Source organism: Lepidochelys kempii, chromosome 2, assembly GCF_965140265.1.
Source record: "Lepidochelys kempii isolate rLepKem1 chromosome 2, rLepKem1.hap2, whole genome shotgun sequence".
In the NCBI taxonomy this organism is placed as follows: domain Eukaryota; kingdom Metazoa; phylum Chordata; order Testudines; family Cheloniidae; genus Lepidochelys; species Lepidochelys kempii.
Genome location: NC_133257.1, coordinates 68,491,746 through 68,519,689, shown reverse-complemented (window position 1 = coordinate 68,519,689; position 27,944 = coordinate 68,491,746). Strand labels below are relative to the sequence as shown.

Below are 27,944 nucleotides of genomic sequence, written 5' to 3'. Positions count from 1 at the left end.
TGTCACATTCTGTGCCAGCTACATAGATAACGGGGGCTGGTAAGCTGCCTTGCAGTGAGTCAAGAGCCTGAGTACCAGCCTCAGGGCAGACTGTTAGGAAGCAGGGCACAACCCCAAATTGGTTGTGAGTTCTATACTTAGATTTTACCAACCAATTATCAAGTGCATAAATGTCAATATTACCTTACAGTATGGGCTACAGTTGCTATAAGTGAGATTATTGCATGCAACAATTCACCAGCTTTCAATATAGTCTAAACACAGTCTGATAATTCTAATACCTATTTAACATACTAACACACAGGTGAGCCAGACTGATTCCAGCTGTGTATCTGTTCGTGTTCAGTCGAGACGTGGGGATCTTGACATGAGCTGGGACCTGGTCTGCCAGCCTCGCATGGGCCTGCTGCAGCTGCCAGCTAGTGACATAGTCCTTTAGCTCAAATCCTAAAGACTTATGCTCTTAACTTGTGGGAGCCTAATTCAATCCTCAGCAATGACCAAGTTGATGGTCATTGCACTTAGGGAAAAATCTCTTCAGGATTCTACCTGTCAGAAGTGAGGCGGCTTCATGCATTATACACCCACTGGATTTGAAAGGCTTTTTGCCTGAGTAAGCAGTGCACAGTTGGACCCAAGCACATTCTGAGATAGTCAGGAACATGAAGTCTGTTTATCGCCACACTTCTCTTTCATCTGGTTTGCTCTGCTCTATTTGACAAAAGAAGTGATTTTTCTCTCCATATTTAATACAGGGCTATAGAGGACCTACTGGACAAATAACTGGCCTTGCTTTTTATTGCTTTGGTCAGGCTTTTGTTTGTTCTGTCACCACAATAGGATTATGCTAAAACAGACTTTATTTATTCAGGGAGGTACTGAAGTCAAAGAAGCATAGAAATGTAGGGCCAGAAGGGACCTCTAGAGGCACTGAGGCAGGACCAAATGTATCTAAACCATCCCTGCCAGGTGTTTCTCTAACCTGTTCTTAAAATCCTCCAATGATGGGGATTCTCCAGTCTCCTTTCAAAGCCTGTTCCAGAGTTTAACTACCCTTAATAGTTAGAAAGCTTTTCAGAATATCTTTCCTAAATCTTCCTTGCTACAGATTAAGACCTTTCTTCTTGTCCTGCCTTTGGTAGACATGGAGAGTAATTGATCACCACCCTATTTATAGCAGCCCTTAACATATTTGAAGGCTATCAGATCCCCCCTCAGTCTTCTTTTCTCAAGGCTAAACAATGCCCACTTTTTAAAACCTTTCCTCATAGTTCAGGTTTTCTAAACTCTTTGTCGGTTTTTTAGCTCTCTTCTGGACTCCCTCCAATTTGTCCACATCTTTCCTAAAGTGTGGTGCCCAGAACTGGACAGAGTATGCCAGTAGAGGACTCCACCACAGCTGAGTAGAGTGGGACATTACCAACTATGTTTTACCTACGACACTCCTGTAGATATTAGCCTTTTTTCTTGCAACTGCATCACATTGTTGACTCGTAATTGATCTGTGATCCACTATAACCCCCAGATCCTTTTAACAGTATTACTGCCTACCCGGTTATTTCCCATTTTGTAGTCATGCATTTGATTTTTTTTTTTTCTTTCTAAGTGTAGTACTTTGCACTTACTTTTATTGGATTTCATCTTGTTGATTTCATATCACTTCTCCATTTTGTGATAATTGTTTTGAATCCTAATCCTATCCTCCAAAGTGATTGCCATGTTTGTTTCAATATATTGTTAAAATGCAGCATTATCCTCTTTTAGCTGAGAAGAATATTTCAGACCAATTTTCCTAAATGTAAGGGGACTGTTGTCCCCTTACTAACATTCAGTGGGCGTGTTTTAGTTGCTAGCTCCCAGTACTAAAAATGGGGAAGGGTAGATGGGGAATCAGGACCCTGACAGCCCCCAGGTACAATGGGGAGAGGCCAATGCTCCAGGTCAGTCTGAATGACAGGGCAGGCAGGCTAATCAGGGAGTCAGGAGGCCAGGGAGGTCCCGTCCTCCGTGTGATCTGGATTTGCCTGGGTCAGACAGAGTGGGGCTGAGCTGAGCTGGGGAGCAGAGCTGTGCCAGATCCAGAGAGAGCAGACCCCGTGCTGGGAGCAGAGCTGCAGCCCCAAAGCCAGAGGCACAGCCCAGAGAGAGCAGACTTGCCCTGGGAAGAAAGCTGCAGCAACCAGAGCCAGAGGGGCCAGAAAAGCAACCCAGGAAGCAGGTCAGTGCTGGGAGCAGAGTCACAGAAGCAGCCTGCAGAGCAGACCTGTCCTGGGAGCAGAGCTGTAGCAACCAGAGCCAGAGGGGCCAAAGAAGCAGCCCAGGCAGCTGGAGGCAGAGCAGCAGCAGCAAGGCAGAGACAGAGTGGTGGAGCTGGGGCTGGAGCAGTCCGGAGCTGGGTGCAGTGAGCAGCTGGGGAGAGCGAGGGGGACCCTGGGTAGCGGGCCCAGCACAGGGAGACACCTCAGCCAAGAGGCTCTGCAGGCCAGGCTTGGATCATAACCCCGACAGGGTGGGGCGACACTGGGAAGAAGGGTCCTACCACTTAGAGCCTGAGAGCGTGAGGCCACCACCAGAGCAAGTGTCCAACCCACAGCATCCCTGCGGCACAGCCAGGGCCTGAGAAGGGGGCCTGGGACTTACAAGGAACAGACTGTGAACTGCCCTGATGTTCCAGAGACACTGTTTGTGATGTTCCCTGCCACAGAGCGGGTTGATGTGCTCCCTTTAACCTTTCTCATTTTTCCTTATTCTTTTTAAAATTAATTGTTGATTAAATAACTTGCATTTGCTTTAATTTGTATGTAATGGTCAGTGGGTCAGAGAAGTGCCCAGTGCAGAGAGAGTACCCCAGAGTGGGAATACCCTAGCCCTTGTCCTAGGCGACCGCAGCAGGGTTTGGGGTCGAGCCACCGAGGAATCCTGGGCCCAGCCTTGTTGGGGTTACGAGGACTCTGCCAGAGAGGAGAGTGGAAAGGGAGTCCTCAAGGGCAGGGAGGCCACTGGGTAAAGTAAGTGGGAGTGAGGACTCAGATCCTTTCGCTAGCCCACTTCACCAGGGTAGTGCAGAAGCCAGAAAAGTTTCCCACAATAGCGGGACTATTCCCCCGCTTACATAAAGATGGGAGCCATGTGCCTGCACATCTAATGGAAGAATTTGACCCTTAATTACATTAACAGGTCATCTTGAAGTGCTTGTTTCATGTTTTTTGACTGCTGTTCAAAAGACAGTCTTTCCTATAATCTCAAGTGAACTTTTTTATACAATGTGACAGGCCTTAAGCCTGCTTTCAGAGTTCCTTTTTTGTTCTCTGGAGCGGAGGGGAGAGACGATGTGGTGGTTAGGGCATTAGCTTAGGACTTTCGGAGATGTCGGTTCAATTCCTTGCTCTGCCACAAACTTCCTTTGTGCCCTATTGCAAGTAAACTTAGCTTCCCTGTGCCTTAGTTCCCCATCTGTAAAACAGAGATAATCATACTTCACAGGAGTGCTGTGAGGACAAATACACATTCGAGTGTGAGGTGCTCAAACACTACCATAATGTAAGGACCTCAGATAGATAGATAGACTAAGGAACCCTGACTAAACACACACCCTGAAAAAAGCAGGGCTTTCCTAGATTCAGACACTGCATGTTAGAAACTAAACAAAAGTCTAAATAGGAAAAAATATCTTTCAATATAGATTACCTGTCGTCAAGTCCCCTAATGAAAATAAGCTTATACCTTGTGGTGGAAGAGTCAAAAAATTGTTCAGGTGTTTGTCAGGAACAAGGATTTGGCTCTGGGAGTGTGAAGGGAAATACCCATTGACTTCAATGGAAGCAGAATAAGGGCTTGGCTACACTTGCGAGTTACAATGCAGTAAAGGAGCTCCGGGCGCACTAGCTCACTACCCGTCCACACTGGAAAGGCACGTAGAGCGCTCTGTCTCCACGGCTAGAGCACTGCTGGTACTCCACCTTGGCGAGTGGAATAACATTTGCTGCGCCCCCGCTGGAGCGCCGCGGCACCAGTGTGAACGAGGTGTTGCATTACTGCGCTGTGATCAGCCTCCGGAAACATCCCATAGTCCCCTTAAGTCAAGTGGCCACTCTTCTCATTGTTTTTGAATCACTACAGGAATGCGGATATGCCCTTTCAAAGCTCCATTTCTGACAGCCCGCTGCTTATCTGCTCCGAGACAAAACAAGCCATTAGTGTGGAATGCTGTGTGTGAGAGAGAGACAGACAGGCGGGGGTGGAGGGGCCTGCTGCCGTCTGAACTTACAAGACGGCATGCTGACATGCTCTCAGCCCCCCAAAAACCCACTCTCTCTCCCCCCACATACACACTCCCTGTCACACTCCACCCCACCCCACCCCCCCATTTGAAAAGCACGTTGCAGTCACTTGCATGCTGGGTTAGCTGCCCATAATGCACCGCTCCCAAACCTGCTGCAAGTGCCGCAAATGTGGCCACGCCAGCTGTCAGTGTGGACAGACTGCAGCGCTTTCCCTACTGTGCTCTCCAAAGGCTGGTTTAACTCAAAGTGCTCAACATCTGCAAGTGTAGCCATGCTCTAAGAAAGTGTCTTTTCTATGTGCAACTACTGCATACGTTTCATGTTCTCTGTGTATATAAAATCTCCCCACTCTATTTTCCACTGAATGCATCCGATGAAGTGAGCTGTAGCTCACGAAAGCTTATGCTCAAATAAATTGGTTAGTCTCTAAGGTGCCACAAGTACTCCTTTTCTTTTTACAGTTACAGACTAACACGGCCGCTACTCTGAATACTGCATATGTAGTAGTTGATTTTACAAGATTGCAGTCATATATATGAAATCAGAGCCTGTTGTAAAATGAATACACAGCATGAGGACAGTCATTATTAGTGTATATTACAGTGCTGATTTTAAGTTTACAGTCTGAAGTACTTGGGATTTTAATGAAGCCACATACCGTCAATACATAGAATTAAATATTTTTATTGAATCCCTGCACTCGAGTGACACAAAGAACTAGTGGAGATTAATGACCTTTAATTTTAGTACAAATATTGGGCCCCTTAAAATAGAATGGGTTAAATTCTGGCTCCTTCAAAGTAAATGAAGAAACTGCCATTGATTTCAGTTGGGTGAAAATTTTATCCAAATTCTCAGTGATATTTTTGAAGCTTTGTTCTTTCCTCCTGCCCTTTCAAATAGTGGACATTCTGGAGTAGGATTTCAGCTTTAGGCACACACAGTTGGACAGGCAGATTTGCAGGCACACTAATTGAATATCTTTGCCTGCCCATGGCTTTGCAATTTGTGCACAAATATTAGATGTTTGCACTCATAAGTGAGGCATGCACTTCAGTGTAAGTACATAGTTGCTCATGTCTAACTTTACAAATCTGGCTTCTTAAGGGTTTTTATATTAATTATTCTGTGTACTAATAACTTGTATTTTCAGAGCAAATGAAAGTCTCATGTTACTACCCACACATGCTATATAATGAAATTACTGCTTTATCTCATACTGAAAATGTTAAATGAAATGAAAACTTAAAAAAAAAAAATTGTAGTACCCAATTGAGAAGTGATACATAAAATGGTGTCAGATCTCCTTAGATTAATTTTGCCCCTCTTACACTCAGATTCTCCTGGATTTACTTACTTTACTTACACATTCCCCACATGTAGAGAGTCTAAGTGCATGTTAACTTATATAAGAAGGAACCAGTTAAAGATGTAAGGTGAAGTAGCCCCCACCTTCTTTAACGTTCACTTTCTTGTGGCTCGTCACTGTGCAAAACAGACAGGGCCTGTATAAACAGTGAGTTAGTGTGCTGCAGGTCAGGGTGAATCAACAGCACACCACTTTGCTGCGCACTAATTTGCCACATAAACGCCACACCAGTGCATTAAAAGTCCTGGAGTATGGCTTAGTGTGGAAAGCGCAGAGTTAGTACATGGGAAGCTAGTGCACTGCAGATTTACATAATGGCTTGCCATGAACTAACTGACCATGTAGACAAGCTCTGATTTACAGTCACTCTACTAATGCGTAAGGGAGTTTAAGTAGAGATTAAGGAGTTGCTGACTTTCAGGTAGACACACAAACTGTGTTGAAATTGTGCAGATTGTTGTTGGGTAGAGAAATGTAGCTGGTGTGCCGAGTCATGAAAGTTTACCTCTTCCTGTACATGTTTTTTCAGTGTTGAAATCTATAGATTGCATCACAAAGAGATGTGGTCTGGTTTTATTAGTGCACTTGTGTTAAGAATGGCATGTTTAGAAGGAGACTTTATTTATCTCACTTCAGTAAAAATTAAATAACACAGGCTTTTAAAGATTGCTACACCTGAATAAAATATTACTTTATCACTAAAGTTTATGTATTAAGAATATTATATATTGATTCCATCAGAAAATATTCCTTTATCTTCCTTATCCATGTACTAATCTTTGTACATTGATATACGGGTAATTAGCATATTTCATGAAATCTCAGTTCAGTACATCATATACTTATTTTATACCAAATTATTTCTCCAGCTGATGCTGTTTGTACATTTTTAATGTAGTAGTAGTCGTAAGGGCAGCACTGATACTGAATTAAGGCAAAGCGCTGTCTGGCCTTAATATAGGTTTGCAGGGAGGCTTGTTAGGACTTTCCCTTTATTCTTGGGCGTTAACATACTTTTAAAGTAATTAAGGAAAGCAAAATCCCCCCATATCCCGGGCAAAAGATCACCTGACAAGCAGTCAGGCCAATGGGGGCTGCAGGAAGCGGCGGCCAGCACGTTCCTCGGCCCGCACTGCTTCCCGCAGCCCCCATTGGCCGGGAACGGTGAACCGCAGCCAGTGGGAGCCGCGATCAGCCGAACCTGAGGACGCTGCAGGTAAACAAACCGGCCTGGCCCGTCAGCAGCTTTCCCTGATGGGCCGCGTGCCGAAGGTTGCCGATCCCTGCAATTAAACTATCTATTGATCATTTATTTACCTTTTATGAACTATTTATAAATGAAACCTTAATATAAAGAGTGATCATTTTATTTTTAATTTGATTTTTCAGGTAAATGACTTGCAAAAATAGATCATTAACAGACCCTCTCTCCATACATTGATATGTCTTGTTACAAAACATGGTATGATTATACTACAAGTAATTTAATTGTGCTGTGTCTGGACACTTCTCACCAGGTTTATACCATTCATGAAGTCCAGCCTGGTTTATGAGCTCTCCTCACAGTCAATGTGCTGTGCTGAATGAGTTCTGTGCCATAATAATCCCTTCCTTTTTAGGTTACTATAATAATAGTACAAAAGTGGCTGTGAAGACTCTGAAGCCTGGAACTATGTCTGTGCAAGCATTCATGGAGGAAGCCAACCTCATGAAAACACTTCAGCATGACAAGTTAGTGAGGCTGTATGCTGTAGTCAGCAAAGAGGAACCTATCTATATTATAACAGAATTCATGGCAAAAGGTGAGAGTTGTTGGACTCTGTGAGCACATCTTAATTAAATGTCAAATCAATCCCTAGTAACAAAAAAGGGGAGAAATAATTGTGTTAATTTTATATTAAATGGTCAAGTACTTGTTCCCATGGTATAAGAACTAGGGGCCACCAAATGAAATTAATGGGTAGCAGGTTTAAAACAAATAAAAGGAAGTTCTTCACTCAGCGCACAGTCAACCTGTGGAACTCCTTGCCTGAGGAGGTTGTGAAGGCTAGGACTATAACAGGGTTTAAAAGAGAACTGGATAAATTCATGGAGGTGAAGTCCATTAATGGCTATTAGCCAGGATGGGTAAGGAATGGTGTCCCTAGCCTCTGTTTGTCAGAGGGTGGAGATGGATGGCAGGAGAGAGATCACTAGATCATTACCTGTTAGGTTCACTCCCTCTGGAGCACCTGGCATTGACCACTGTCGGTAGACAAGATACTGGGCTGGATGGACCTATGGTGTGACCCGGTATGGCCATTCTTATGTTCTTATTTACCTTAAGAGAGGACAAGAGTTTTCATTTTATGCTTATGTTGTGTTTTAAGATGCATCGTTTTAGAAATCTCTGAAGAGCTCTAAAAATCTTTTAACAAATAATAAACATATCATTTATAATATCTTGATGACTTTGCATTATGCATCCAATACTCATGTTTTCTGCCAAAGTGGGTGAACGCTTTGAACCATATGCTGCAATCCCGGAGTTAAATTCATGAAACGTCCTGTTGACTGGCCCTACAGGAAGGACTACTGTACCATGCTTTTATGAATAATTACTACACAATGCTAGTCAGGGCTGCAGAATCAAGTCCTGGGTAAACAGATATTTTAGTTGTGTTTTACTACCATAGGGCTCAGCTTCCTTTGAGTTAGACATGCTTTTTGTGACTTTTTAAAATTTTGTCCTTGATAATTGTGAGTGATACTCTGAGGGCAACTTTGCTGATATTCCTTAGAATGGGAAAAAATCAATCACTCAAATAAAAAAAAAAGACTTAATGTTGAACTCAGGAGAAGCTTGACTTTTTAGTTTTGCACCTCAGAAAGCTGCATAGTTGATCAACTCAGATATTGGATCAGCATTGTTATTATAGCATGTAGAGAACCATATAACTAATTGTGGCAGACTTAAAAATATGTTAAAACAAAACATAGACTGCTAAAGCTCAAGCATGCAGAAGGTAGTGAGGCTGGCTATAGACTTATTACTTTATTTTACTTGTGAACTGTACTGATTTATTCTTTCTGCATTGAAACAGGCAGTCTGCTGGATTTTCTGAAGAGTGATGAAGGAAGTAAATTACTGCTTCCAAAACTAATTGACTTCTCAGCTCAGGTAAATGGTTATAATATAAAGAAAACTAAGAAGCACTTAGTGTCTTGGAGGCTGAACCTCATATCAGGCACTGCTGAAAAAATCTGTTGTTGTAACAGTGGACTTCCAAGACTTTTTGGTGTAATGAAATAATGTTCAGAGCGATTTTTGTGGGAGATAGAAAAAGAATAGATAATTCACAGAGTGTGTGTATGATTAAGGCTACACGTTAACGTTAGTATGTCAGTTTTATTGTCAGTGATATGTCTATTTTGTTTGCAGAGGGGAGGATTGTTTTCAGTTCTAGCAGATACCTGTAAGGGGGTAGTACTAGTTCCATATATTACTTGCATTTGCAAATCTTTAAAGTAGGGCTAATGCATTCTTTTTCACCTTTCCTTGAGCTGAGTCCGCTAGTAAAGAAATTCTGTTAAGTGTAATAGATCACTTTCACTTTCACACTGATTTTGGAGTAATTTTGTTGGATAACTGAAATGTATGAAGGATGGTTCAGAATACCAACACCTGATTTACTAAACCAACTGGCAGCCCCCAGGTACAAACGATACATGGGATACCTTGTGCATTGTGGGTAAAACTTTCAAAAGCACCAAAATTACTTAAGAGCCAAAAATCCCACTGAAAAGTCAATAGGGCTTATGCTCTTAAGTCACCTTTATGTTTTGAATGTTTTAACATGTGCTACTAACTCACAATAGTTGTTTGCTTCTGGTAGGGTATTGTTTTTTATGAGTGTTAGGCTGGTACAGACTCTTTATTTTGTAGCTTGCTGTACTGATTTGTTACAGTGCATGAGGAAAGGCAGTAGAAATATTAAATAATGTAATACAGTATTGGTAATGACAATCAAAAGTTTAACGTAGCCAGTATATAAATACATATGATTTGGGCTTATCATGGATACACAGACTGGTACAAGCCAATGCAGTGAAGCCATTAAGTTGTAGGCCCCAAGCTTAAAACAGACCCGTGTTTGGGACTGCCTTACTCCACAACCATTGGTCCAACGTGGCTGCAGGTTTGCTAGCTTCTCTGAACTATCCGTGGAAGTCTCTTTTGGGTAATTTCAAGGAAAAACTATTCAGGTATGAGTTATATATTTATACTTAGACTTTATAGATAGAAAGGGACGTACAGAGAGCAGAAAATAATAAAATGAAAAACTGGAAAACTATAATGTAGATGGGAAAATGTACTATAAAATACATATACTGTATGGGAGAGGAAAAATATGTGAATTGGTAAGGCTATCAGAGACACAAATGCAAACATCAAACCCCACGTGAACTTATCATCTGCCAAAAAAACCAATGCAGTTTTGGAATGCATGTGCAAAGGCATTGGATGATGGACTGGATAGGTTCTGGTGTATTAGAGTTCTGGTGTATTTGGAATATTGCATTCAGTTCTGGGCACCCCCTCCGCCCCCCGATAAATTAAACTTACTTTTTTATGTATTTAACACCATTATAAATGCTGAAGGCAAAGCGGGGTTTGGGGTGGAGGCTTGACAGCTCGTGACCTCCCCCCATGTAATAACCTTGCGACCCCCTGAGGGGTCCCGAACCGCAGTTTGAGGACCCCTGACCTAAAGAAATGTACAATAGGGATCGGTACCTGGAATATGGAAAGGATGATGGACTATTTCTAACGCTAACTTGTTGATTAAAGTCCTTTAATAAAAATCATCATTCTTTAGGGCCTAAGACAGACATACTTTATTTTCAAACTGTGTTGTTCACCTTCTAAGATATTCAGCTTTAAATAATGGTAACTTCACAGCAAACCTGTCAGTAAATCTAGTGGTACAAACTCAGGTTTCAAGAACACAGACTGTACTAAGAATGGAGGGGTATGAAAAACATGTTTAATAAATTTTTCAGGATGTGCCTGGCTTGTGCATTAGCTTATGCTTCCGGCATTGGTTCATATCTCCATGCTTATCCTGAGTGAAAAGAAATTGGAAAGCTGTGTCTCAACATAAATAAATAAAAGGAAATTCCCATTTAACTGCTTAAGCCAAGACCAGCACATTTGCTTTGGTTGACACAGACTTGAACTATGTGTGACAGTCAAATTCACACCACTCTGGCAGGCTCTGTGCCAGCTTATTCCAGCTTCTCAGGAAAAAAAGAAAAAGCAGCAATAACATGAGGTTTTCTCTGTGCTTGTACAATCACTTTGCTGTTGCATCATGTTGACATTTGTCACAAACGCACAGCTCTTGGGAGGGTACTGTTTTGTGAAGACCCTAAAATAGCTGCGTGTGTGTGTACACAAACTATTTGAGAGAACCAGCGCACATTGCAGAATAACAAATTAACCAAGGGTTTATGGTGCAACAGGAAGAGAGTAAACAGGAAGCATCCAGAAGAATGGTCGTGGTGATCTGAAATGGTCTGTCAGATAGTGGGGTATAAGAAAGAGAGAGGATGTGGTCATTGTGACCGACCAACAGCACAAAAATAGATACAGCACTTAATGGTCCTTAAAACCAAACACTTAGTTTAGCATTATTTGGTGTAAATTGAGTTGGCATTTCCATCACAAGCCCCACTTTCAGGGCTTTATAACCCTGCAAGTTTAATTCACAGTTGTTCAGGGAAAAAATCTTCAATCTTTGAAAGGAATGATTTAGATCTACAGAGGTTATAGTGTTTTGGTTGTTTCAGATTCTTTTTAAAACGGAACAAAACAAAACCAAAACATCTATCTAAAATAGGCCTAACTTTAATAGCTGGCATCTTTCAAGCAAACAGTTAAATTCACACCTGCTGTAATTGTACTGAAGCCAGTGGAATCACATCAAAGATTAGTTTAGCCAGCAGACCTTGGTTTGGGTTGTTGCCCTTGGATTTGATTGTTGTTTTAAATGGAAACTTTGGGCTTTCGCTGTAGGAGACCTGAGCTGAAATTCTGGCTTGGTTCACATGTACAATTATTTTGATCTCTAAACCTAGAGCCTAATAATACAGCCATAATTCTGCTGCTTTGTTAGCAGAGCATGTAAGTTCATTGAACCACCCCCAAATAATAATAGCTAAACACATATTTCATAGTACACGCATGCCAGTGCACCTTTGTTTTAGTGGTCACCTGTAGACTTCAGGAAACTTTCTGCTGCCTATCCTTAGCACACACATTTAAAACAGTCATATCTTTGTCAAATAAAAAAATGAAATGAAAAAGAAACAACAAGCAACTTTTCAACTCTTCACTGAGAACTAAGTCTATACAAAGTTCAAATCTTTAGTCGTTTTTGCTTTAGCTTTGCCTAAAGAAAATTTATTAGAAATTTTTAAAATGGGAGAATTTTACCTTCACCCTCTGGAAGGGTGCTGTCCATGTTCCAGGTTGTGGGGGTGATGGGGTTGTTTGAGGAGGATGGAGGGAGGAGGTGGGGAAATCACCTTTTGCTAGAGTCCAATCACAGAGATTTTTGGCCTTTAAGGATGAGTGTCATGAGTGTGTGAAACCAGAGTGTTTTGTTATAAAGGCATCTGTTTTTCAATTTTACCTACAACTGATGCTACTAAGCACCAACATCAAAACAGGGTACAAAGAAAAGGAGGACTTGTGGCACCTTAGAGACTAACAGATTTATTTGAGCATAAGCTTTCGTGAGCTACAGCTCACTGCATCGGATGCATTCAGTGGAAAATACAGTGGGGAGATTTATATACACAGAGAACATGAAACAATGGGTGTTACCATACACACTGTAACAAGAGTAATCGAGTATGGTGAGCTGTTACCAGCAGGAGAGGAAAAAAAGGGTACAGAGTCTTTTGTTGAATTCAGCAGTATAGAACTGGGCACCAAAGATATAGAGTATGCCAGAAAGGATGTTTGGAATAATAATGGAGAAGCAAAAATCAGAACTGAATTGTCTTTCACAGATTCCCTTGCTAGCTTCTTGTTATACTACTATTTGTCTTGCACAGCTAGTAACACATCAGCTGACAATTTCCTTAGTCTGGTGCTCAGTCGCTAATGCAATTTACAAGAAGTACCACCTCCTGTAAACTCTTCTGCTTGTCAGCAATGTTATTGAGCAATTCCAAGGTGCCGTACATTCTTTAGTCTCCATTCATCAGTTTGGAAACTGTACATATTCCACCACCTCCTTTTGCAAGCTATGCTAGCAAAGCTTGTTAATATAACAGTCCGAAGCTAATCAGCATGCAGAATGTTTATGCTCTCCTGTCTCCATTCACAGCTGACAACCGCTTCCTACATAGCAATGTTAACTAGCACAGCTAACAAGCTCTATTTGCTTCATTAGTGGATCTTATGCTTGATCCTAAGCTAATGGGCTCCTGAAGTTGCCAGGTGATGACATTTCCCTAGTTTCAGAGCTCACATGTGCTTGTGTTTACAAGCTCCATAACCTCTTGCTCCAAAGCTAGTGACCCAGTGTACTTTATAATCTCCTTTGGCTTCAAGAGCTGAGTTTCCAAATTCCTTTAACCATTTACTGCAGTTAGCTAGCTGCATACACATACAGCATCCATCTTTAACTGCATAGATAACTCTTAACAGAATTCCTACTGAATGTGCTCGGTCCTCCATTTTGAAATGTTCAAAGCATCGTTATTGTAAATCTTATTCAGACCTGTTTAACCACCCAGTCCGAGTTTGTAAATTCATTGTTCTATGCAGTGTAATTGTAGCTGTGTTGGTCCCAGGATTTGAGAGAGACATGGTGAGGAGATGATGTCTTTTATTGAACCAACTCCTGTTCATGAGAGACACAAACCAAAAATCCCCAAAATCTTGGGTCAATGTTCTAACCCTTTTTCAGTAGGAATAAAATAAAATAAACCGGAAGAGACATGTAGCAATTATTTTGTCATCACTCTTATCCAGCATTAGAGGTCTCAGGTTTTTTTTTTCCTGTTCCTTTTTTTTTGGTGGGTAACATTACATTCTGGTAAATGATTGCCCAACAAACTACTCGGTTTCATCTTCCTTAGTTTTGTGTGGGCGTTTTGCTCTGTTTAGAATACAAAGCAGCTGACCAAAGCTAGAAGAATACAGTGCAGCCTTCCCTGCCCAAGTTTTTGCTCACCTCTTTAACATAAACATTGATACAAAATGAAAATAAATATTATAAAAGGCCTCTTTAATAAGTTGTAAAAACCAAAACCAAACCTGGAGTACGTTTCTGAAGAGCTGTAGACTGCCATCATTGTTCACCATGCTGCTAACCAATTAACATCTTGGTCACACCAGGATTAAATCTTAATTATTTTTTTTACGTAAACTAAGTCCACTTGATCACTATTTCTTCCATTGGCTAGACATTTGTGACCAGATCCCAGGGCAGCCAGCTGAGGTCACTCAATTCGGGTGAACTGCACAGAATGGGGCAGGCAATCCCCAAAAGTGGTGGATATATTCCAATCCTTAGATTTACCAAGCCAGCACAAAACAGCTTCTATAGTACCACACTGGTTTCTCAGAAGTCAACAACACAATTCCCTTAAAGTAACCGAGCCTCAGACCTCCACCTAGACACCCAAGTCAGGTATGAGGGGGATTTCTGAAAATCTTATTAATCATATAGAAAAGGTTCTACCAATCCCAAAGGATCGGATACATTACCTCCCAGGGTAATGAATATTCCAGACCTTTCCCAAATACACGCTTACAGCCAATACTTATTAACTAAACTAAAATTTATTTAAAAAGAAAAGGGAGAGAGAGTTGGTTAAAAGAACAGTATACATACAGACATGAGTCAGTCTTGAGATTCAGATTCATAACAGAGATGGAGAGCTTTGTAGATGCAAAGAGTTCTTTCAGAAATAGTCTATACATTATAGTCCAATGTTTGTATTCAGGGCGGTCCAGTCAGAACTGGGATCTCAGTCTTTATGGCTTTGGCTTAGGCTTAGGCTTCTGCTGCGTGAAATCTCAAGCAGATCTGAGATAAAAAGGAGTGGGACCCAAAGGTCTTTTATACAATTCCAGGCCTTCTTTGACAGGTCGGAGTCCTTAGTCGAACAATAGGCACTCGTGGGCTTTGAAGTGGACCCAGTTCCTAAGCATAGCTGGTAATTATTCACACAGATCAACATAAGGCAATTGCCTGTTTTTCCACCATTGGCAGATGATTTGCTGTACATTTCAAAGAGAGATGAATACAGCGATATCCTATATTTACAGTTCATTTAAATGTTAAAATGTTCTTTTGATCTCTGAATTAACAGAATACAGCATAGACATGGAGTGTTTGATTACATTTTTCAGACTGGTAGCCTGAATTACATTGTTGACCTCTACCAATATATATACCAATATAAATACACAAAAACACAAACATTATCTCCCCATATGTTTTTAAGGGTTGAATTTTAGTCATTTATCCTGCAGGATGCTTAACCCTTTCTGGTCATGGATCACAACATTACTTAAAGGAATCTGGTTGTGGTTAATTCTAGGCTAATAAAAATCCCATTTAGTGTGATCAGTACCATGCCCCCTCACTGAAGGCCCTTCAGGACTGGAGGGTGCTCTTAGAACAAGATAATAATTCTCTTCCTCCCAACCCCCCAGCCCAAAATAGAACTCTTCCAGAGTTATGCCACCAACAGTTTAAACCTCAAAATCCAGCTGCACTATTGGCTTTTTTTACAACCTAGACACACCAGATTCTCCCTGTGTAGTGTGGCTGCTTTGCACTGCCCTGTCAGTTCACTCAGACCCTGAAGTTTGGTATATCTGGCCCAGGAGTATGACCCCAGTTTAAGGGTGTCTCTGGTAGTATACAACTGACAATGGCTTTTATGACAGGTTTCAGAGTAGCAGCCCTGTTAGTCTGTATTCGTAAAAAGAAAAGGAGTACTTGTGGCACCTTAGAGACTAACCAATTTATTTGAGCATTAGCTTTCGTGAGCTACAGCGTCACTCTTCTCCCTGCTGCAACAGAGTAGGGATAAGGGAATATGACTGGGATGCCCCAGTTCAATACTGATCCCCAGCTGTGTCTTCAGACTCTCAGAGCAGCCAGGGCAAATCAGAGCAGCTCTTTGGTTACTCTGTCTCTGCAGAATCAGGATAATGTACAGCAGACAGTTAAGCCATCTTTACACACACATTCCTGACTTGCAATCTATACAGTTTGACAGTAGCAGAGGATAAGAACCTTAATTTTAAACTTTTTTTAAAAAGCCATTTATTAAATCTAAGAGGGAGAATTTAAAGGCTCATCTGAAATATGAGGTTCACATAGGTGCAGTGGCTGATTAAGGTGCTTGACTACAATCTTGTAGGTCAGGGGTTTGAGTCTTGCTTGATCTCACACTAAAAAGCCAGCTCAGGTTCATTCATGCAGCTGCAAATGGGTACCTCATCCATAGGGCAGTCAAAAGCAGTTGGGCATGATCCTGGCCACATTGCTCCCTTGTGTACCCTTGGCTATGAAACTGACATGTCTTAAGAGTGTCAGCCTGAAGACCCATTGACTTGGGGGAATTTTGAAGTGAAACAACAATACTGAGCCCAATCAAATACAGTTTGGTAACACCAGGAATTCATATTTTTACATACAGCCTAGAAACAAAAAAGGAGCATGTGTTTAACATGCCATTAAATGCACATTATCTGTAAGTTAACATGCCACAGACAGCATTGCAAACCATGCTGAAATCACATGTTAGAGAAAACACTACTGCGAAAAAGATTATACACCTTTCTGGAATGGAAACCATAAGAACGGAAAGAGGACTGTGTGTGAATTGAAACACAGCGCAATCAGGGCTCCGAGGTTCTTCAGCCTTGTCTGCTCTTTCATGCTACTAGCTCCAGCAACATTCAGTACTGTCTGGTTTATCTACCATTATCTTTCAGCAGTCATTTTATTTAGCACTCGTAATAGTGCTTTTCATTTTGAAACTGCTCTACATACACTTACTAATTAATTTTCCACAACACCCCTGTGGCTGACTCAAGCATCTTCCCAGTTTTACAGAGGAGGGAACTGAGACAGAGATTACAGTATGAAGCTAGTCTAAGATCACAAAACAAATCAGTGGCAGAGCTGAGAAAAGAATGCTGGCTCCCAGTCCTATGCAATGTTGAGCCTGATTTACTGTGTACTTTTCTATGTAGCTTTGCAGTAGGGAGGCTGGTTTATGGAATGGTTTATGTCTGCCACAGGATGCTGGATCGTTCAACATTCTGATGCTATGTACATAGTTTTACTGTTTGAAGATTGGATTTTATTTTTTAAAAAAATATTGTCCTGAAAGCCTGGCAATAATTATTTAAAGGGGGGGAATACTATTTGTTTAATAATCATAGTCATCCAGTATATGTGGAAAGTGTGGAAGTACTCCATATCCTAACTAGGGTTGCCAACCCTCCAGGATTGTCCCAGAATTAAAGATTGTCATGTGATGAAACCTCCAGGAATATGTCCAACCAAAATTGGCAACCCTACCTACCATATAGGCAATAAAATCAAAACCAAAGCCAACCTCATAGTCCTATCTAGAGTTTGCATGTAGCTGAACAACAGCTGTTTGGCTGCTGATTTTTGTGTGTAAACTATCTTTACGTGAGTGGGCGAGAGTGACTTCATTTTCCCTTTTCATGCTCATTACTTGATTTTTACATATAACTCCCATGGTTTGTCAATGAAACTCAGTTTATTATTATTATTATTATTATTATTGTTTATTATTATTATTATTGGAATATACAGTTTTTACAATGCTTGTGGAATCTCCTGTTTAGTGGTTGAACCTCTGTGTCACCACCTCTGATGGACAGTGGATTATGCCACACCTGAGCATTGTTTATTTGTGTAAAAGTATAAACCATTTTTCAGTTACTTTGCTTCTCGCCCTCTCTTTACTCCTGGGGGAATTCTGCGCCAAAAAATTAAAAATTCTGCACACAATATTTTAAAATTCTGCAAAACTCTGCATATTTTATTTGTCAAAATAATACAATATAATCATGCCAGTTTCAATTAATTTGGTAATTTATTTCAAAATACCTGTCAGCAACTATGTCTGTAACAACAGACAACAAAAAAGATTCAGGAAATGTTTTTTTTTACAAATAGATTCCTTACTAGGCATATTAATACAGAACTCTTAGTAATAATTCATTTAAATTACAATACAGAAGTGTATTTCTCTCACTTCTCAAAAGCAATGCTCTCAGGCTTGGGGAAGTCCAGAGTAATGGAGGAGTTGATGGAGAGGGAAATAATTGCTAGGAAGGAGTCTGGTTTTTGAACTTCCACGTGATTCAGTGCAGGCAAAAGATTGTCCTGAAATGTCATGGAAAAAGAGTAATTTTGTGTTCAAAATTGTTCAAAATGTAATGGATTCTTTTTTTTTTTAAATAAAGGGCCAGATCCTCAACTGGTGTAAATCAGCCCTATTGATGTCAAAGGATCTGGCCCCAATATTTTATTGTGTTTTCTTTTCTTTTCTTTTTTAAGTTCCTTCCTACAGCTTTACTGGGATATTGCAGGCAGGGTTGTGGAAGTACATATAAAAATTAAAAGTCCCCATCACAGTCTGTATCCCACAGAGTTGTCCTGTTCACTATGCCACATTGACCATTCCTGTTAATGTGTGCAGGGGAATGATAGGAAAGTTAATTCCTTCAGTGACATTGGTGCACTTTGCTGCCTGTCAGCTGAGTTACTGTCAAACCAGATAAAACCGACATCAGTACCAATTATAGTTTGCTCTCTGCTTCCTCCCAAAACCCAATTAATCCAACTTTGTATGGGGCTAGGGGCACAGAATTCACTATCCCAACTTATGGCCAGCCTGTAGGTCTCCGAAAAAGATCCTTTGCAGCAAGTAGTGCAAGCTATATCAGCTACTCCTTTCATGTTATTTGTGGATATGAAAAATTCTCACACATGCATTCTGTTCATCGCAAAATATTGGTAAAAATCCTTTTTTTTTGGTTCAGCATGAGAACCTTTATTTCTGTTTTACAACTGAAACTGCACACGCTTGTATGAAAGAAGCAGCACGGCAGCAGTACATTGGTTTATAAGAAAATGCTCATGGGGGGTGGAAATGCTGTTATTTTTCCATTGCCTGCCCCCAAAAAAGAGGAACAAAGAGTGTGCAATTGCTGTTATAAATGCTTGCCAATGCACTTGGCTTGCCTGTCAGGGACTTTTTTATGTGATTAGCAGAAGTGTCTAATTTTTTTTTTTAAATTAGAGTCAGATGCTCTGTCTAGCACAAAATAGAGCAAGCTCCTGTACACCTGTGGCAGTTCAAGGGCAGCCACACAACATGCAGACTGGTGCTAACTTTCCAGCACTGACAAGGACACCGCTAATGCATGGGTGGATTGGGGTTGGAAAAAGTTTCCTATGTTCTCTTCCTACCCCAGCATACCCACAGAACAGACAGACAGACAGACAGCCGTGTTTTCCCCATACAATAGGAAGGGCATTCTAACATACCATCCACAGGAATTTTGGAATAGCAGTATCAGAGCAGATTAGTCTGTATACCCGGGCTCCTTGTTTGGCAGCGGCTTTCCAAGTGTGCAAGTTTTATTGTCCTCTACAGCAACTAGGACACACTTTGGTGGAGTATGAGTATCTCACCCTATGTTTTCACACACCATTTTAAAAATGAAGTAATGATCTTGGCAAATTCTGAAAAATCATCTCTGATAATTGCCAAAATATTTACCACTTTTAATTTGGTTTGGATAGTTATGAAACAAATTTACTATTTTTTCTTTGTTTACCTATGAAATTAGGGTACATAAGAGCAGGATTTTGCCAAACATTCCTAGTGTATGAACAGATGCATACAGTAAATGGGAATAAGCACAAAGCTAGTTGAGGTCTGTATGATAATTTTCTTGAAAATGTTCAAATTTGTATTAGATAATATATTAGCAACCTGTGGAACTCTTTGCCAGAGGATGTTGTGAAGGCCAAGACTATAATAGGGTCCAAAAAAGAACGAGATAAATTCATGGAGGATAGGTCCATCAATGGCTATCAGCCAAGGTGGGCAGCGATGGTATCCCTAGCTTCTGTTTGCCAGAAGCTGGGAATGGGTGACATGGGATGGATCACTTGATGATTACCTGTTCTGTTCATTCCCTCTGAAGCACCTGGCATTGGCCACTGTTGGAAGACAGGATACTAGATGGACCATTGGTCTGACCCAGTATGGCCATTCTTATATTCTTATAATTTGCAGTTTTGTTTACACTTCAAAGTCTACTTTCTTGCCTAATCTCCCATTTAAAAGGGACACTTTGTAAGAGGAAATCCATACAAAGCTTTTATTTATTTATTAATCCTATTCCATTTTATTATTTGAACATGTTAATTTATCACCAGTTTTTCAATAGGGAATTTTTGGGGAAGAAATCTCACAACATAATTTTAATATTTCTTTATTAGTATGAAGGCCCTGATTCAGGAAGGCTCCTAAACACATGCCTAACTGAATTCAGTGGGACTTAGCATATGCTTAAATTCTCTGCCCAATCAGGGACTGTAACTGGATGTGGCTGTGGAGGCTCCAATCCTGCAAACACTTATTCACACAAGCAGTCCTTTTGGAATCACTGAGCTGTCTATTGTGAATGAGGATTTGCAGGATTGGCCCGTATGCTAAAAGCTTTCCTGGGCAGGGACTTTGCCCCCATATATATGTAAAATGCTCAGCACATAGTTGATGCTATAATCATTAACTAAGGGGTACTGATGTGGTAAAGAAGAAGAGCTCATAATTGCTTAGGATGGTACAGTGTGCTGCAAAAATACCAAAAATGAAAGCACTACTCTTTTTACAGATTGCAGAAGGAATGGCATACATAGAAAGGAAAAACTATATTCATAGAGATCTGAGAGCAGCTAACGTTCTGGTTTCGGAGTCACTGATGTGCAAAATTGCTGATTTTGGACTAGCCAGAGTAATTGAAGATAATGAATATACAGCACGGGAAGGTAAGTATTCATGTATATTTTTCAGCTCTGTAAAACTCATTCTGTTAAGAGCCACAGATTTAGGCATTTGTTTAACATAAAAATGAGAAGCACATAGCACAGAGTGAAAAATGCCAGAATAATTTGTTAAATACGGTGTTCTAATGACAACGCTGTTCTTAAAAATTACTCTGTCCCCTCGTTCTAGATTGTTCAAACTAGAAAGTTTATGAAAAGTACAGTTTGTACCTGCTTTAAGCAACACAATAAATTTTACAAATCAAACTAATAAACTATTCGGCATAATATAGCAAAGCTTTTCATCTTGTTGAATTAGACAGTGAACTGAGTTTTTCTTAATTGCTAAGAGAAAATGTTAGTATTCGTTTTATCCTCAAATGCATAAATGAGACATGCTTGAACATCCTTTCCACAATAGAGGTGGTAAGTAGAAGTGAGAGGATTTTAAAATATGGTTAGATTCGCTCTGCAACAGCTTGCTTGTGTAACATAGTTGGACATGAAACAGAGGATTAAATCAATTAAACATTATATTGGAGGTGTAGACCTGCCTAATTCTGCATTTCTTACAAAGGCAAAACTCCCAGGGAAGTCAAGATTCTATATATGGAGTGGAGTTAGTTAGAGGTAATGACAGCGATGCAAACTATTTGAGTGGCACAACCATTACATGAAAACTCTCATCTTTATTCTGAACTGATAAATGTAGGGGACAACAGAGCATAGACACTGGTGGGTTGAAAAGTGATGTGTAATTTTTATTTTTTCCTTCTAAATTTGTAAGTAAATGTAGTAGTTGTGAAAGGTGTTGGGCTGACAACACCACAGAATGAAGTCTTCCGTTCACTCATGCAGGAATAGCATTTCATGTCTGCGAAAAGTTTTCCCCACACGATCATTCCGGTTGGTCTGAAACAACCTCTGGGGTGAGAGAATAGATTAGTTCAATCTCGTGCCCATTCAGGGTGGGATTGGAAAAGGAAACTAAAGAAGTTAGATACTGAGTTCCTGACTCCTTTGACCCTTAGGTTCCTTTGAAAATCCCAAATTCGATTAACTTCTCTGAGACTTCCAGGAGACACACAGGGTGTGTGAGAGTACATCATGGTGGCTCCATCTGTACAGTGCTTAGTTTGTAATGAAAGAGGTGCTAGGACTCAAGCAATTTTTTTACATTCATAACTGATGCAGCAAGCCCAGAAGTGCCGGGGCTATGAACTGCCAAGCCTAGAGGTGCCAGGGCTCAGCCCTGGCACAAATTAAGCACTGCATCTGTACAATAACTCTTGGACAGGAAGAGGAGCTAGTACCTTCTGAGTCCCCTAAGATAAAGACAGGATTTTGTACTAAATGCTCACTGTATACCCTATACTTAATGGAAATAATAGGTGAGTCTATAAGATATGTTAGTAGTTATATTTTTCAAGCAACATATGTTCTTGGTTAATTGAGAATGTATTGTTTCTTAGGTGCAAAATTCCCTATTAAATGGACAGCACCAGAAGCAATTAACTTTGGTTCCTTTACTATTAAGTCTGACGTGTGGTCCTTTGGAATTCTTCTGAATGAAATTGTTACCTTTGGAAAAATCCCTTATCCAGGTATGGACATTTGTTTATATATCATTACATGGTATTCATATTTTGATGCTCTTTTGAAGAGTCACAGAAAATAGTTAACTGAGGGGGGGGGGAAGTGAATATCTTACAATAATGGCAGCATTGTGGACCTGAAGGGTGCATACTGCAGGCTAGATCAAAGAATTTTGAAAACTCTCAGCCATTTTATATGTACCTAACACTGCATGCAACTTTTTGGGAGCTTTAAATCAGCAAGTTATGTGTAATCTAAAATACAAACCCTGCACTGGTTTATGTACTCCAATGATGTTAAAATTGTCGTAAATGCTGACTTCCAGTAACTGTCACTAAGCCTGATTTCCCAAAGCTCACTTCACATGGTTTAATGATCGACTAGACCGGTGATGTTACACGTTCTAGGGCTGTGTATCAGTGCTATTTGTGAGTAATGAAATGTTGCTCTTGAAGAGGTGGAATTTCAAATGAAACCTACTAAGCAATTCTGCTGTTACATAAACAGTCATAATATTTTGTCAGCATTAGACGCTACAAAAGAACAGGAAAGCGGAATCTAGAGAAGGGCTGATTTCCCATTGGAATATTGGCACTTAGATGATAAGGTAGCTGGGACATAAGGCTACGCTGGAGGTTTCTTACATTAGGCAGACCTCATTAAGCAACCTAGTGTTGATCTGTTTTTGTTTGAAGATATTTTTACGGGAAAATGCATTAGTTACGTAGTTTCCCTGGGTTAAGCAAACAGAAAAACCTTGTATAAAGGTGTTAGATAGATAGATATGACTAACAAAAACCTTCGTTAACGCACAATTAAGGTTGCCTTGTGGTACCTCATGCCTTTCCAGAACGTCAAGCACAGCAAAACTCAAAACAGCTGAAAACCAGGAAGAGTGAAAGTAATGGTGATGCTAACACAACCTTAACTCTGCACTCTGGAGCTGGCAGGAGCCACTGGGAATTATTTGCATGCACAGCAGCTCAGTTCATGGTGTTGGTCTAGCTGTGTGGCATGGTGGCAGGATTAGTTGGACCAACTTGTGGGATGTGTGATTGTGATATGAGAAGACCGGCGGGGGAGGGGGCGAACACGGCGGCTATTTTTGTGTGGGGGCAGTTAAGCTTTGCTCCCTGTCTTCTTCCCAGTGTGAAAAGAGGTGCCTTGAGAGATCCAGTATGCCTCATTTCAGCAATGGGCTATGTAGCTTATGCCAATAGTGGGGCAGAAGTGTCTTCTCGCCTTGGGGACAGTGAGGTGGGGTACGAGCATGGTCTGTGGGTAAATGGAAGTATAGTATGAGATGGCATCCTGTGTATAAGGGTGAAGGGGCTGTAAAATTTAGGGTTGTTTATAAGGGTTGTGGCGTGGGCTGTGTTTGAGTAAAGGGCAGGCGTAGGTAGCTCTTCTTCAGTACATCGCACCTCAGCAAATAGAAGGTGTTAGGCTCTATCTCACATGGTGACGTGCCTTGTCCCCTGAGTGTTCTGCACTATCTACAAAAGCAGAGTGCAAGTATAAATGGTATGGGTGTATTGGGGAGGATCTCAAAGAGGGCAGAGTTAAGGTTGCATTAGCACAGACTGTATTTCCTGGTTTTCAAAGGTTTAAATTGGTGTTATTTTCAGGGTTTCTAGATTCTGGTACACAGACAGGGAGCAGGGAGAGGGGTTCAGACCATGCCCTGGAGAGGCAGGGCCCCCAAATCCCAGTGCACACACAAGGGCAGGGAAAAAGTCTCAGACCACCCAGAAGGGCAAGCCCAGGAGGGGCCAGGGAGAGAGTGGCAGGACCCCTCCGGTCCTGGCACACAGATGGGGGGGGCAGAGGGAGACGCTAGGGGCCCCTCCGGATCCCGGCATACACAGCAGGGAAAAATGTGAGGCTGACAGCCCCCTTTCTCCTAATCCTCCCACTGCCACCTATCGTCATGTCCCAAATCCTAGTGTCCATCCCCACCCTGACCTGAGCCCGCAAGCCCCACTCCCTCCCCTTGCTGCAGCCCTAAACACCCCTACCTCATTCCACTCTACTCTTCTACCCCTTAATCTCCTCTCATCTCCCTGCACTCCCTACATCCCCTGCACTGTGCAGCAAATGTATGTGTCATTTCTTTTGGAAAATAGTATGATCCACTTCTGAATGATCTGCTGTAGTCCGATTATATTTCCCGGAAGTTAAAAACAAAAAACCAAGAACTGTCACTGTGCAGAAGCAGATAGCAGCAACATGCCTACAGATCTTCCTCAGACTTCTGCCAAGGGTACAGTCTGAAGTTACAGTGCTGGGGTTTAGCTCAGGTTCTAGGTCCACCGGAGGTCTCCTCGAGCCATCAAGGTCATGTGAGACCAGGCTGGCTGGAAACTCTCTTGCCTAGTCTTTTTCTGCACATGTACATTGCAGTCTGTTTGGCCTGTGAGTGTTTGTCGTTCCATTCTAGAAAGCTAGACTGTTCCTTTAATAATGTTTTCAATATTGCTTCCCCAAAGGGGAAGTGGATGCCATGCACTAGCTGAGATAAATTGTTCAGTGAGCAAGAGCCGCTGGGGGGATGACCAGAGCCATGGTTTGAGCCCCAGGTGTGTGCAAAAAAAAAAAAAACCAACAAAAAAATCTGAATCTGTAGACTTTATGAAATGCTTTTTTCCCCAAAGGGCTGTATCGAGGGAGCCCCTTGCTCAAATGACCCCACATTTGGACCATTTCCCTACCCTGTAGCTCCATGAGGCACAGGAAATTTCAAACCAATCTAAGTAAGCAAGCAGAGTTTAGAACACTTAGAAAAGTCAGCCTTTAAACAGGAAGAGGTTCTCAGCCTTAACTATAGCTGAACTGGTGCTCCACCACAATATATAATTATTCATCTATTTCCCCTGGCTCATGCATCATTTAACAACTCCCACAAGCACTCCAGGAAGCAGAATGCCATTGTGTAAATACACACTGAGCTTCACCTTTTGAGGTTCTGAAGAGTTCACTTAAGAATCACCCATCTTCCTGAGGGAAAGTTGGGAAGTTTAACCACACTCCTATGTACCCACCATCTGCACTTACTGCTTACTGGATGGTATAGTTTTGAGGAAGAAGAATCCTAGAGGCCTTCCATCTTCCTTCTTAATATATTCCAGGGTAGTTGACAGCTGCAGATACCCATTCAAGCATAGGAGTTCCCAGCAATGCCTTCTGCTAGGTCCTACAGCTCTGGCTGTTTAAACTCTGAAAACACTCAAAGCACCACTGTACAAGCGTTTCGGAGCTTTGCGTCCCAGACTGCATGAAGCTTCAAAGGGCTAGAACAGAGAGTTCAAGCCCCGCTGGGCTAGAATGGTGGGAGCAGGCCTGCCATCCCCAACTCCATTAGGGGGGCCAGACTTTCCAGTTGCTCCTCTAATGAGAAAGAGGGGGAAGGGTGAGTCTCCATCAGATTAGAACAGGGGGAAAATGTACTGACCAGGTCACCTCCAGAAAAGATAGAGCGAATGTAGGTATGTTCAGTGCTCCTGAAGACTCTGATCCAGCAAACCACTTAAGCACGAGTGGTCCCATTGAAGTCAAGAAGTACTGAAGTCAGTGGGACTGTTCACATGTTTAAAGTTAATCATGTTTAAACGCTTTGTTAGATAAGGGCCTGAATATGTGAATGGGTAGCAGGCCCAGCAGACACCCACTCAACATACTAGCGTGAGTTAATCAACCATTAGGCGCCACTTCCTCAAGAAAGTATCAGGTGGAAGTTGTGTGTGGTTGGACGATTTGTGGTATCCTCCCTAAAGCTGAGGTAGTCTGATACATATGCTTATCATAACTGAACTCAAACGCTTAACATTTTGAGGGTCACCCAATTTACCTATCCGTGGGTATCGTGAAGTTTGCTATTAAGATGAATTATAATTGTGAAATGTAAAAGCTTCTAGCCCTGATTAAAAGAAAAACCTAGAACCTCACAAAAAATGTTTGTTTTAAAGTTTCGCAACAAATTCTATTTTCCATCTTTACCTCCATAAAAGCAGTGCCATGCTGCCATTTATGCTTTGTTCCAGGAAAATATGTGGAGTATATTGACAGTACAGTACAGCATTCCACCCGTTTGATTTTAAACTAGTGAGAGAAAGGGTGTCCTTTGAGAAACGTGTGGACAATATCCCCCCCGAGAACTTTTTTTGTTTTGTTTTATTTTTTTTAAAAAATACCTAACACCCAGTGCAGTCTGATGCATCCCACTGGAAAAATAGTAATTCTTTGCAGGTATTTTTATGAGCTACATAGATAATTCATATATGTCAGGGATGAATTAATTGTAGCCAGAGATTGGAAGGGGAACTCCAACCCTTACATCACACTGTTGGCAGGTTTTAAAAGGCTCCCAAGAGCTTTCTCCAGCACAAATCTGCACAAACTGGTGTGTGTGTGTGTGTGTGTGTGTGTGTGTATATATATATATATATATATATATATAATAATCTTTGTTTCATTTGAAGAATTGAAAATACAAAGTTAAATCTCCTGGTTTATATTGAAAATGTGATATGAAGAGCCAGCATGTAACCAAAATAACTGTGGGACCGGCAAACAGCTGCGAAAACACAGCTTAGCACATTAGTCAGGTTAGATCAAGTCTAGGCTATAACACTCCAGGAAGAAAAGTACGTCCTAACTTTGTCCTACCAATATTTAGTAGCCAGGCAAAGATAGTCCCTCAAGAGTAGAAATAATAAATAGTATAAAATAAATAACTAAAAATAATCAGCTCTAGTAAGAATACCTTACAACATTTTTTTACTAATAGTTGAAAACTAGCTAACTAAATCTAAGGTCTTATATGCAGTCAGTTTAAAGCTCTGTGAGATGGTTTGAATTATATTTGACAAGGGGTTAACACCAGTGTGAAGGGAGTATAAACATACAATTTGGCAGAAAGCATTTACAGTCAAGAAAACTGAGTTTTTGTGAACTCTGTTTCTAAGTTCAATGACTATTTTACTTCCTGATAATCTTGAAGTGATTAGTGGGACTTATAGTTACAGAAACTATTTTGAAATATAAAATGCAAATATCTGATTTTGTAGGCAAACAATTTGAACCAGTTGTTGAGAAACTAATTTCCAGCTGATCGTACAATATGTCAAATATTGGATACATTCAATGGCATCATCTGCTCTCTATTACACGTACCTCCTTTCAGATCTAGATTCTCCCTCCATACCTGTGATCAGTTACTCCTAACAATCACCAATACTGGATGTTAGTAAAATAAGAGGGCTCAACATAAGGAATTGGTTCTGCATCCTGCCAAGTTTAACGGCTAATGTTTGTTAGCACTGCCTCAGACTCATAAGTTAGCATCCTGTATAAGATTATGAACCGTGTAAGAGATGTGCATTCAGGATGAATTTCAATTAAATAATATATGGTTCTGGTGAAACTGTTCATTAAGAAATAGTCTACCCATAACAGTGTCTTGGAAAATTAGAGAGACACTGCTACTCCTTTGTATCTTTAACTTATACCAGAATCTATGACAACCGATCAAGCTGTATAGCTGGGAAATATTATTTATTCAGTATACACATTTGT

At 41.0% G+C, this 27,944-nt stretch overlaps 2 protein-coding genes across 7 annotated transcripts in view; one reads left to right on the top strand and one right to left on the bottom strand.

Moving 5' to 3' along the window:
* Positions 1–27,944, top strand: part of LYN (LYN proto-oncogene, Src family tyrosine kinase) — a 98,011-nt gene that overhangs the window by 57,976 nt on the left and 12,091 nt on the right. For 3 of the 4 annotated variants that reach the window (XM_073331136.1, XM_073331134.1, XM_073331135.1), the window contains exons 9-12: positions 7,272–7,454; positions 8,736–8,812; positions 20,624–20,777; positions 22,247–22,378. In XM_073331136.1, the coding sequence (XP_073187237.1) occupies positions 7,272–7,454; positions 8,736–8,812; positions 20,624–20,777; positions 22,247–22,378 (546 nt within the window). The remainder of the gene's footprint in view (positions 1–7,271; positions 7,455–8,735; positions 8,813–20,623; positions 20,778–22,246; positions 22,379–27,944) is intronic. The other variant, XM_073331137.1, reaches the window with a different exon arrangement.
* Positions 14,517–27,944, bottom strand: part of LOC140906696 (kinesin-like protein KIF20A) — a 75,340-nt gene continuing 61,912 nt past the window's right edge. The window contains exon 17 of one of the 3 annotated variants that reach the window (XM_073331131.1): positions 14,517–14,935. In XM_073331131.1, the coding sequence (XP_073187232.1) occupies positions 14,683–14,935 (253 nt within the window). In that variant the 3' untranslated portion in view covers positions 14,517–14,682. Of the gene's footprint in view, positions 14,936–17,787; positions 18,099–27,944 lie in introns of those variants that run through there. The other 2 variants (XM_073331132.1, XM_073331128.1) reach the window with 2 other exon arrangements.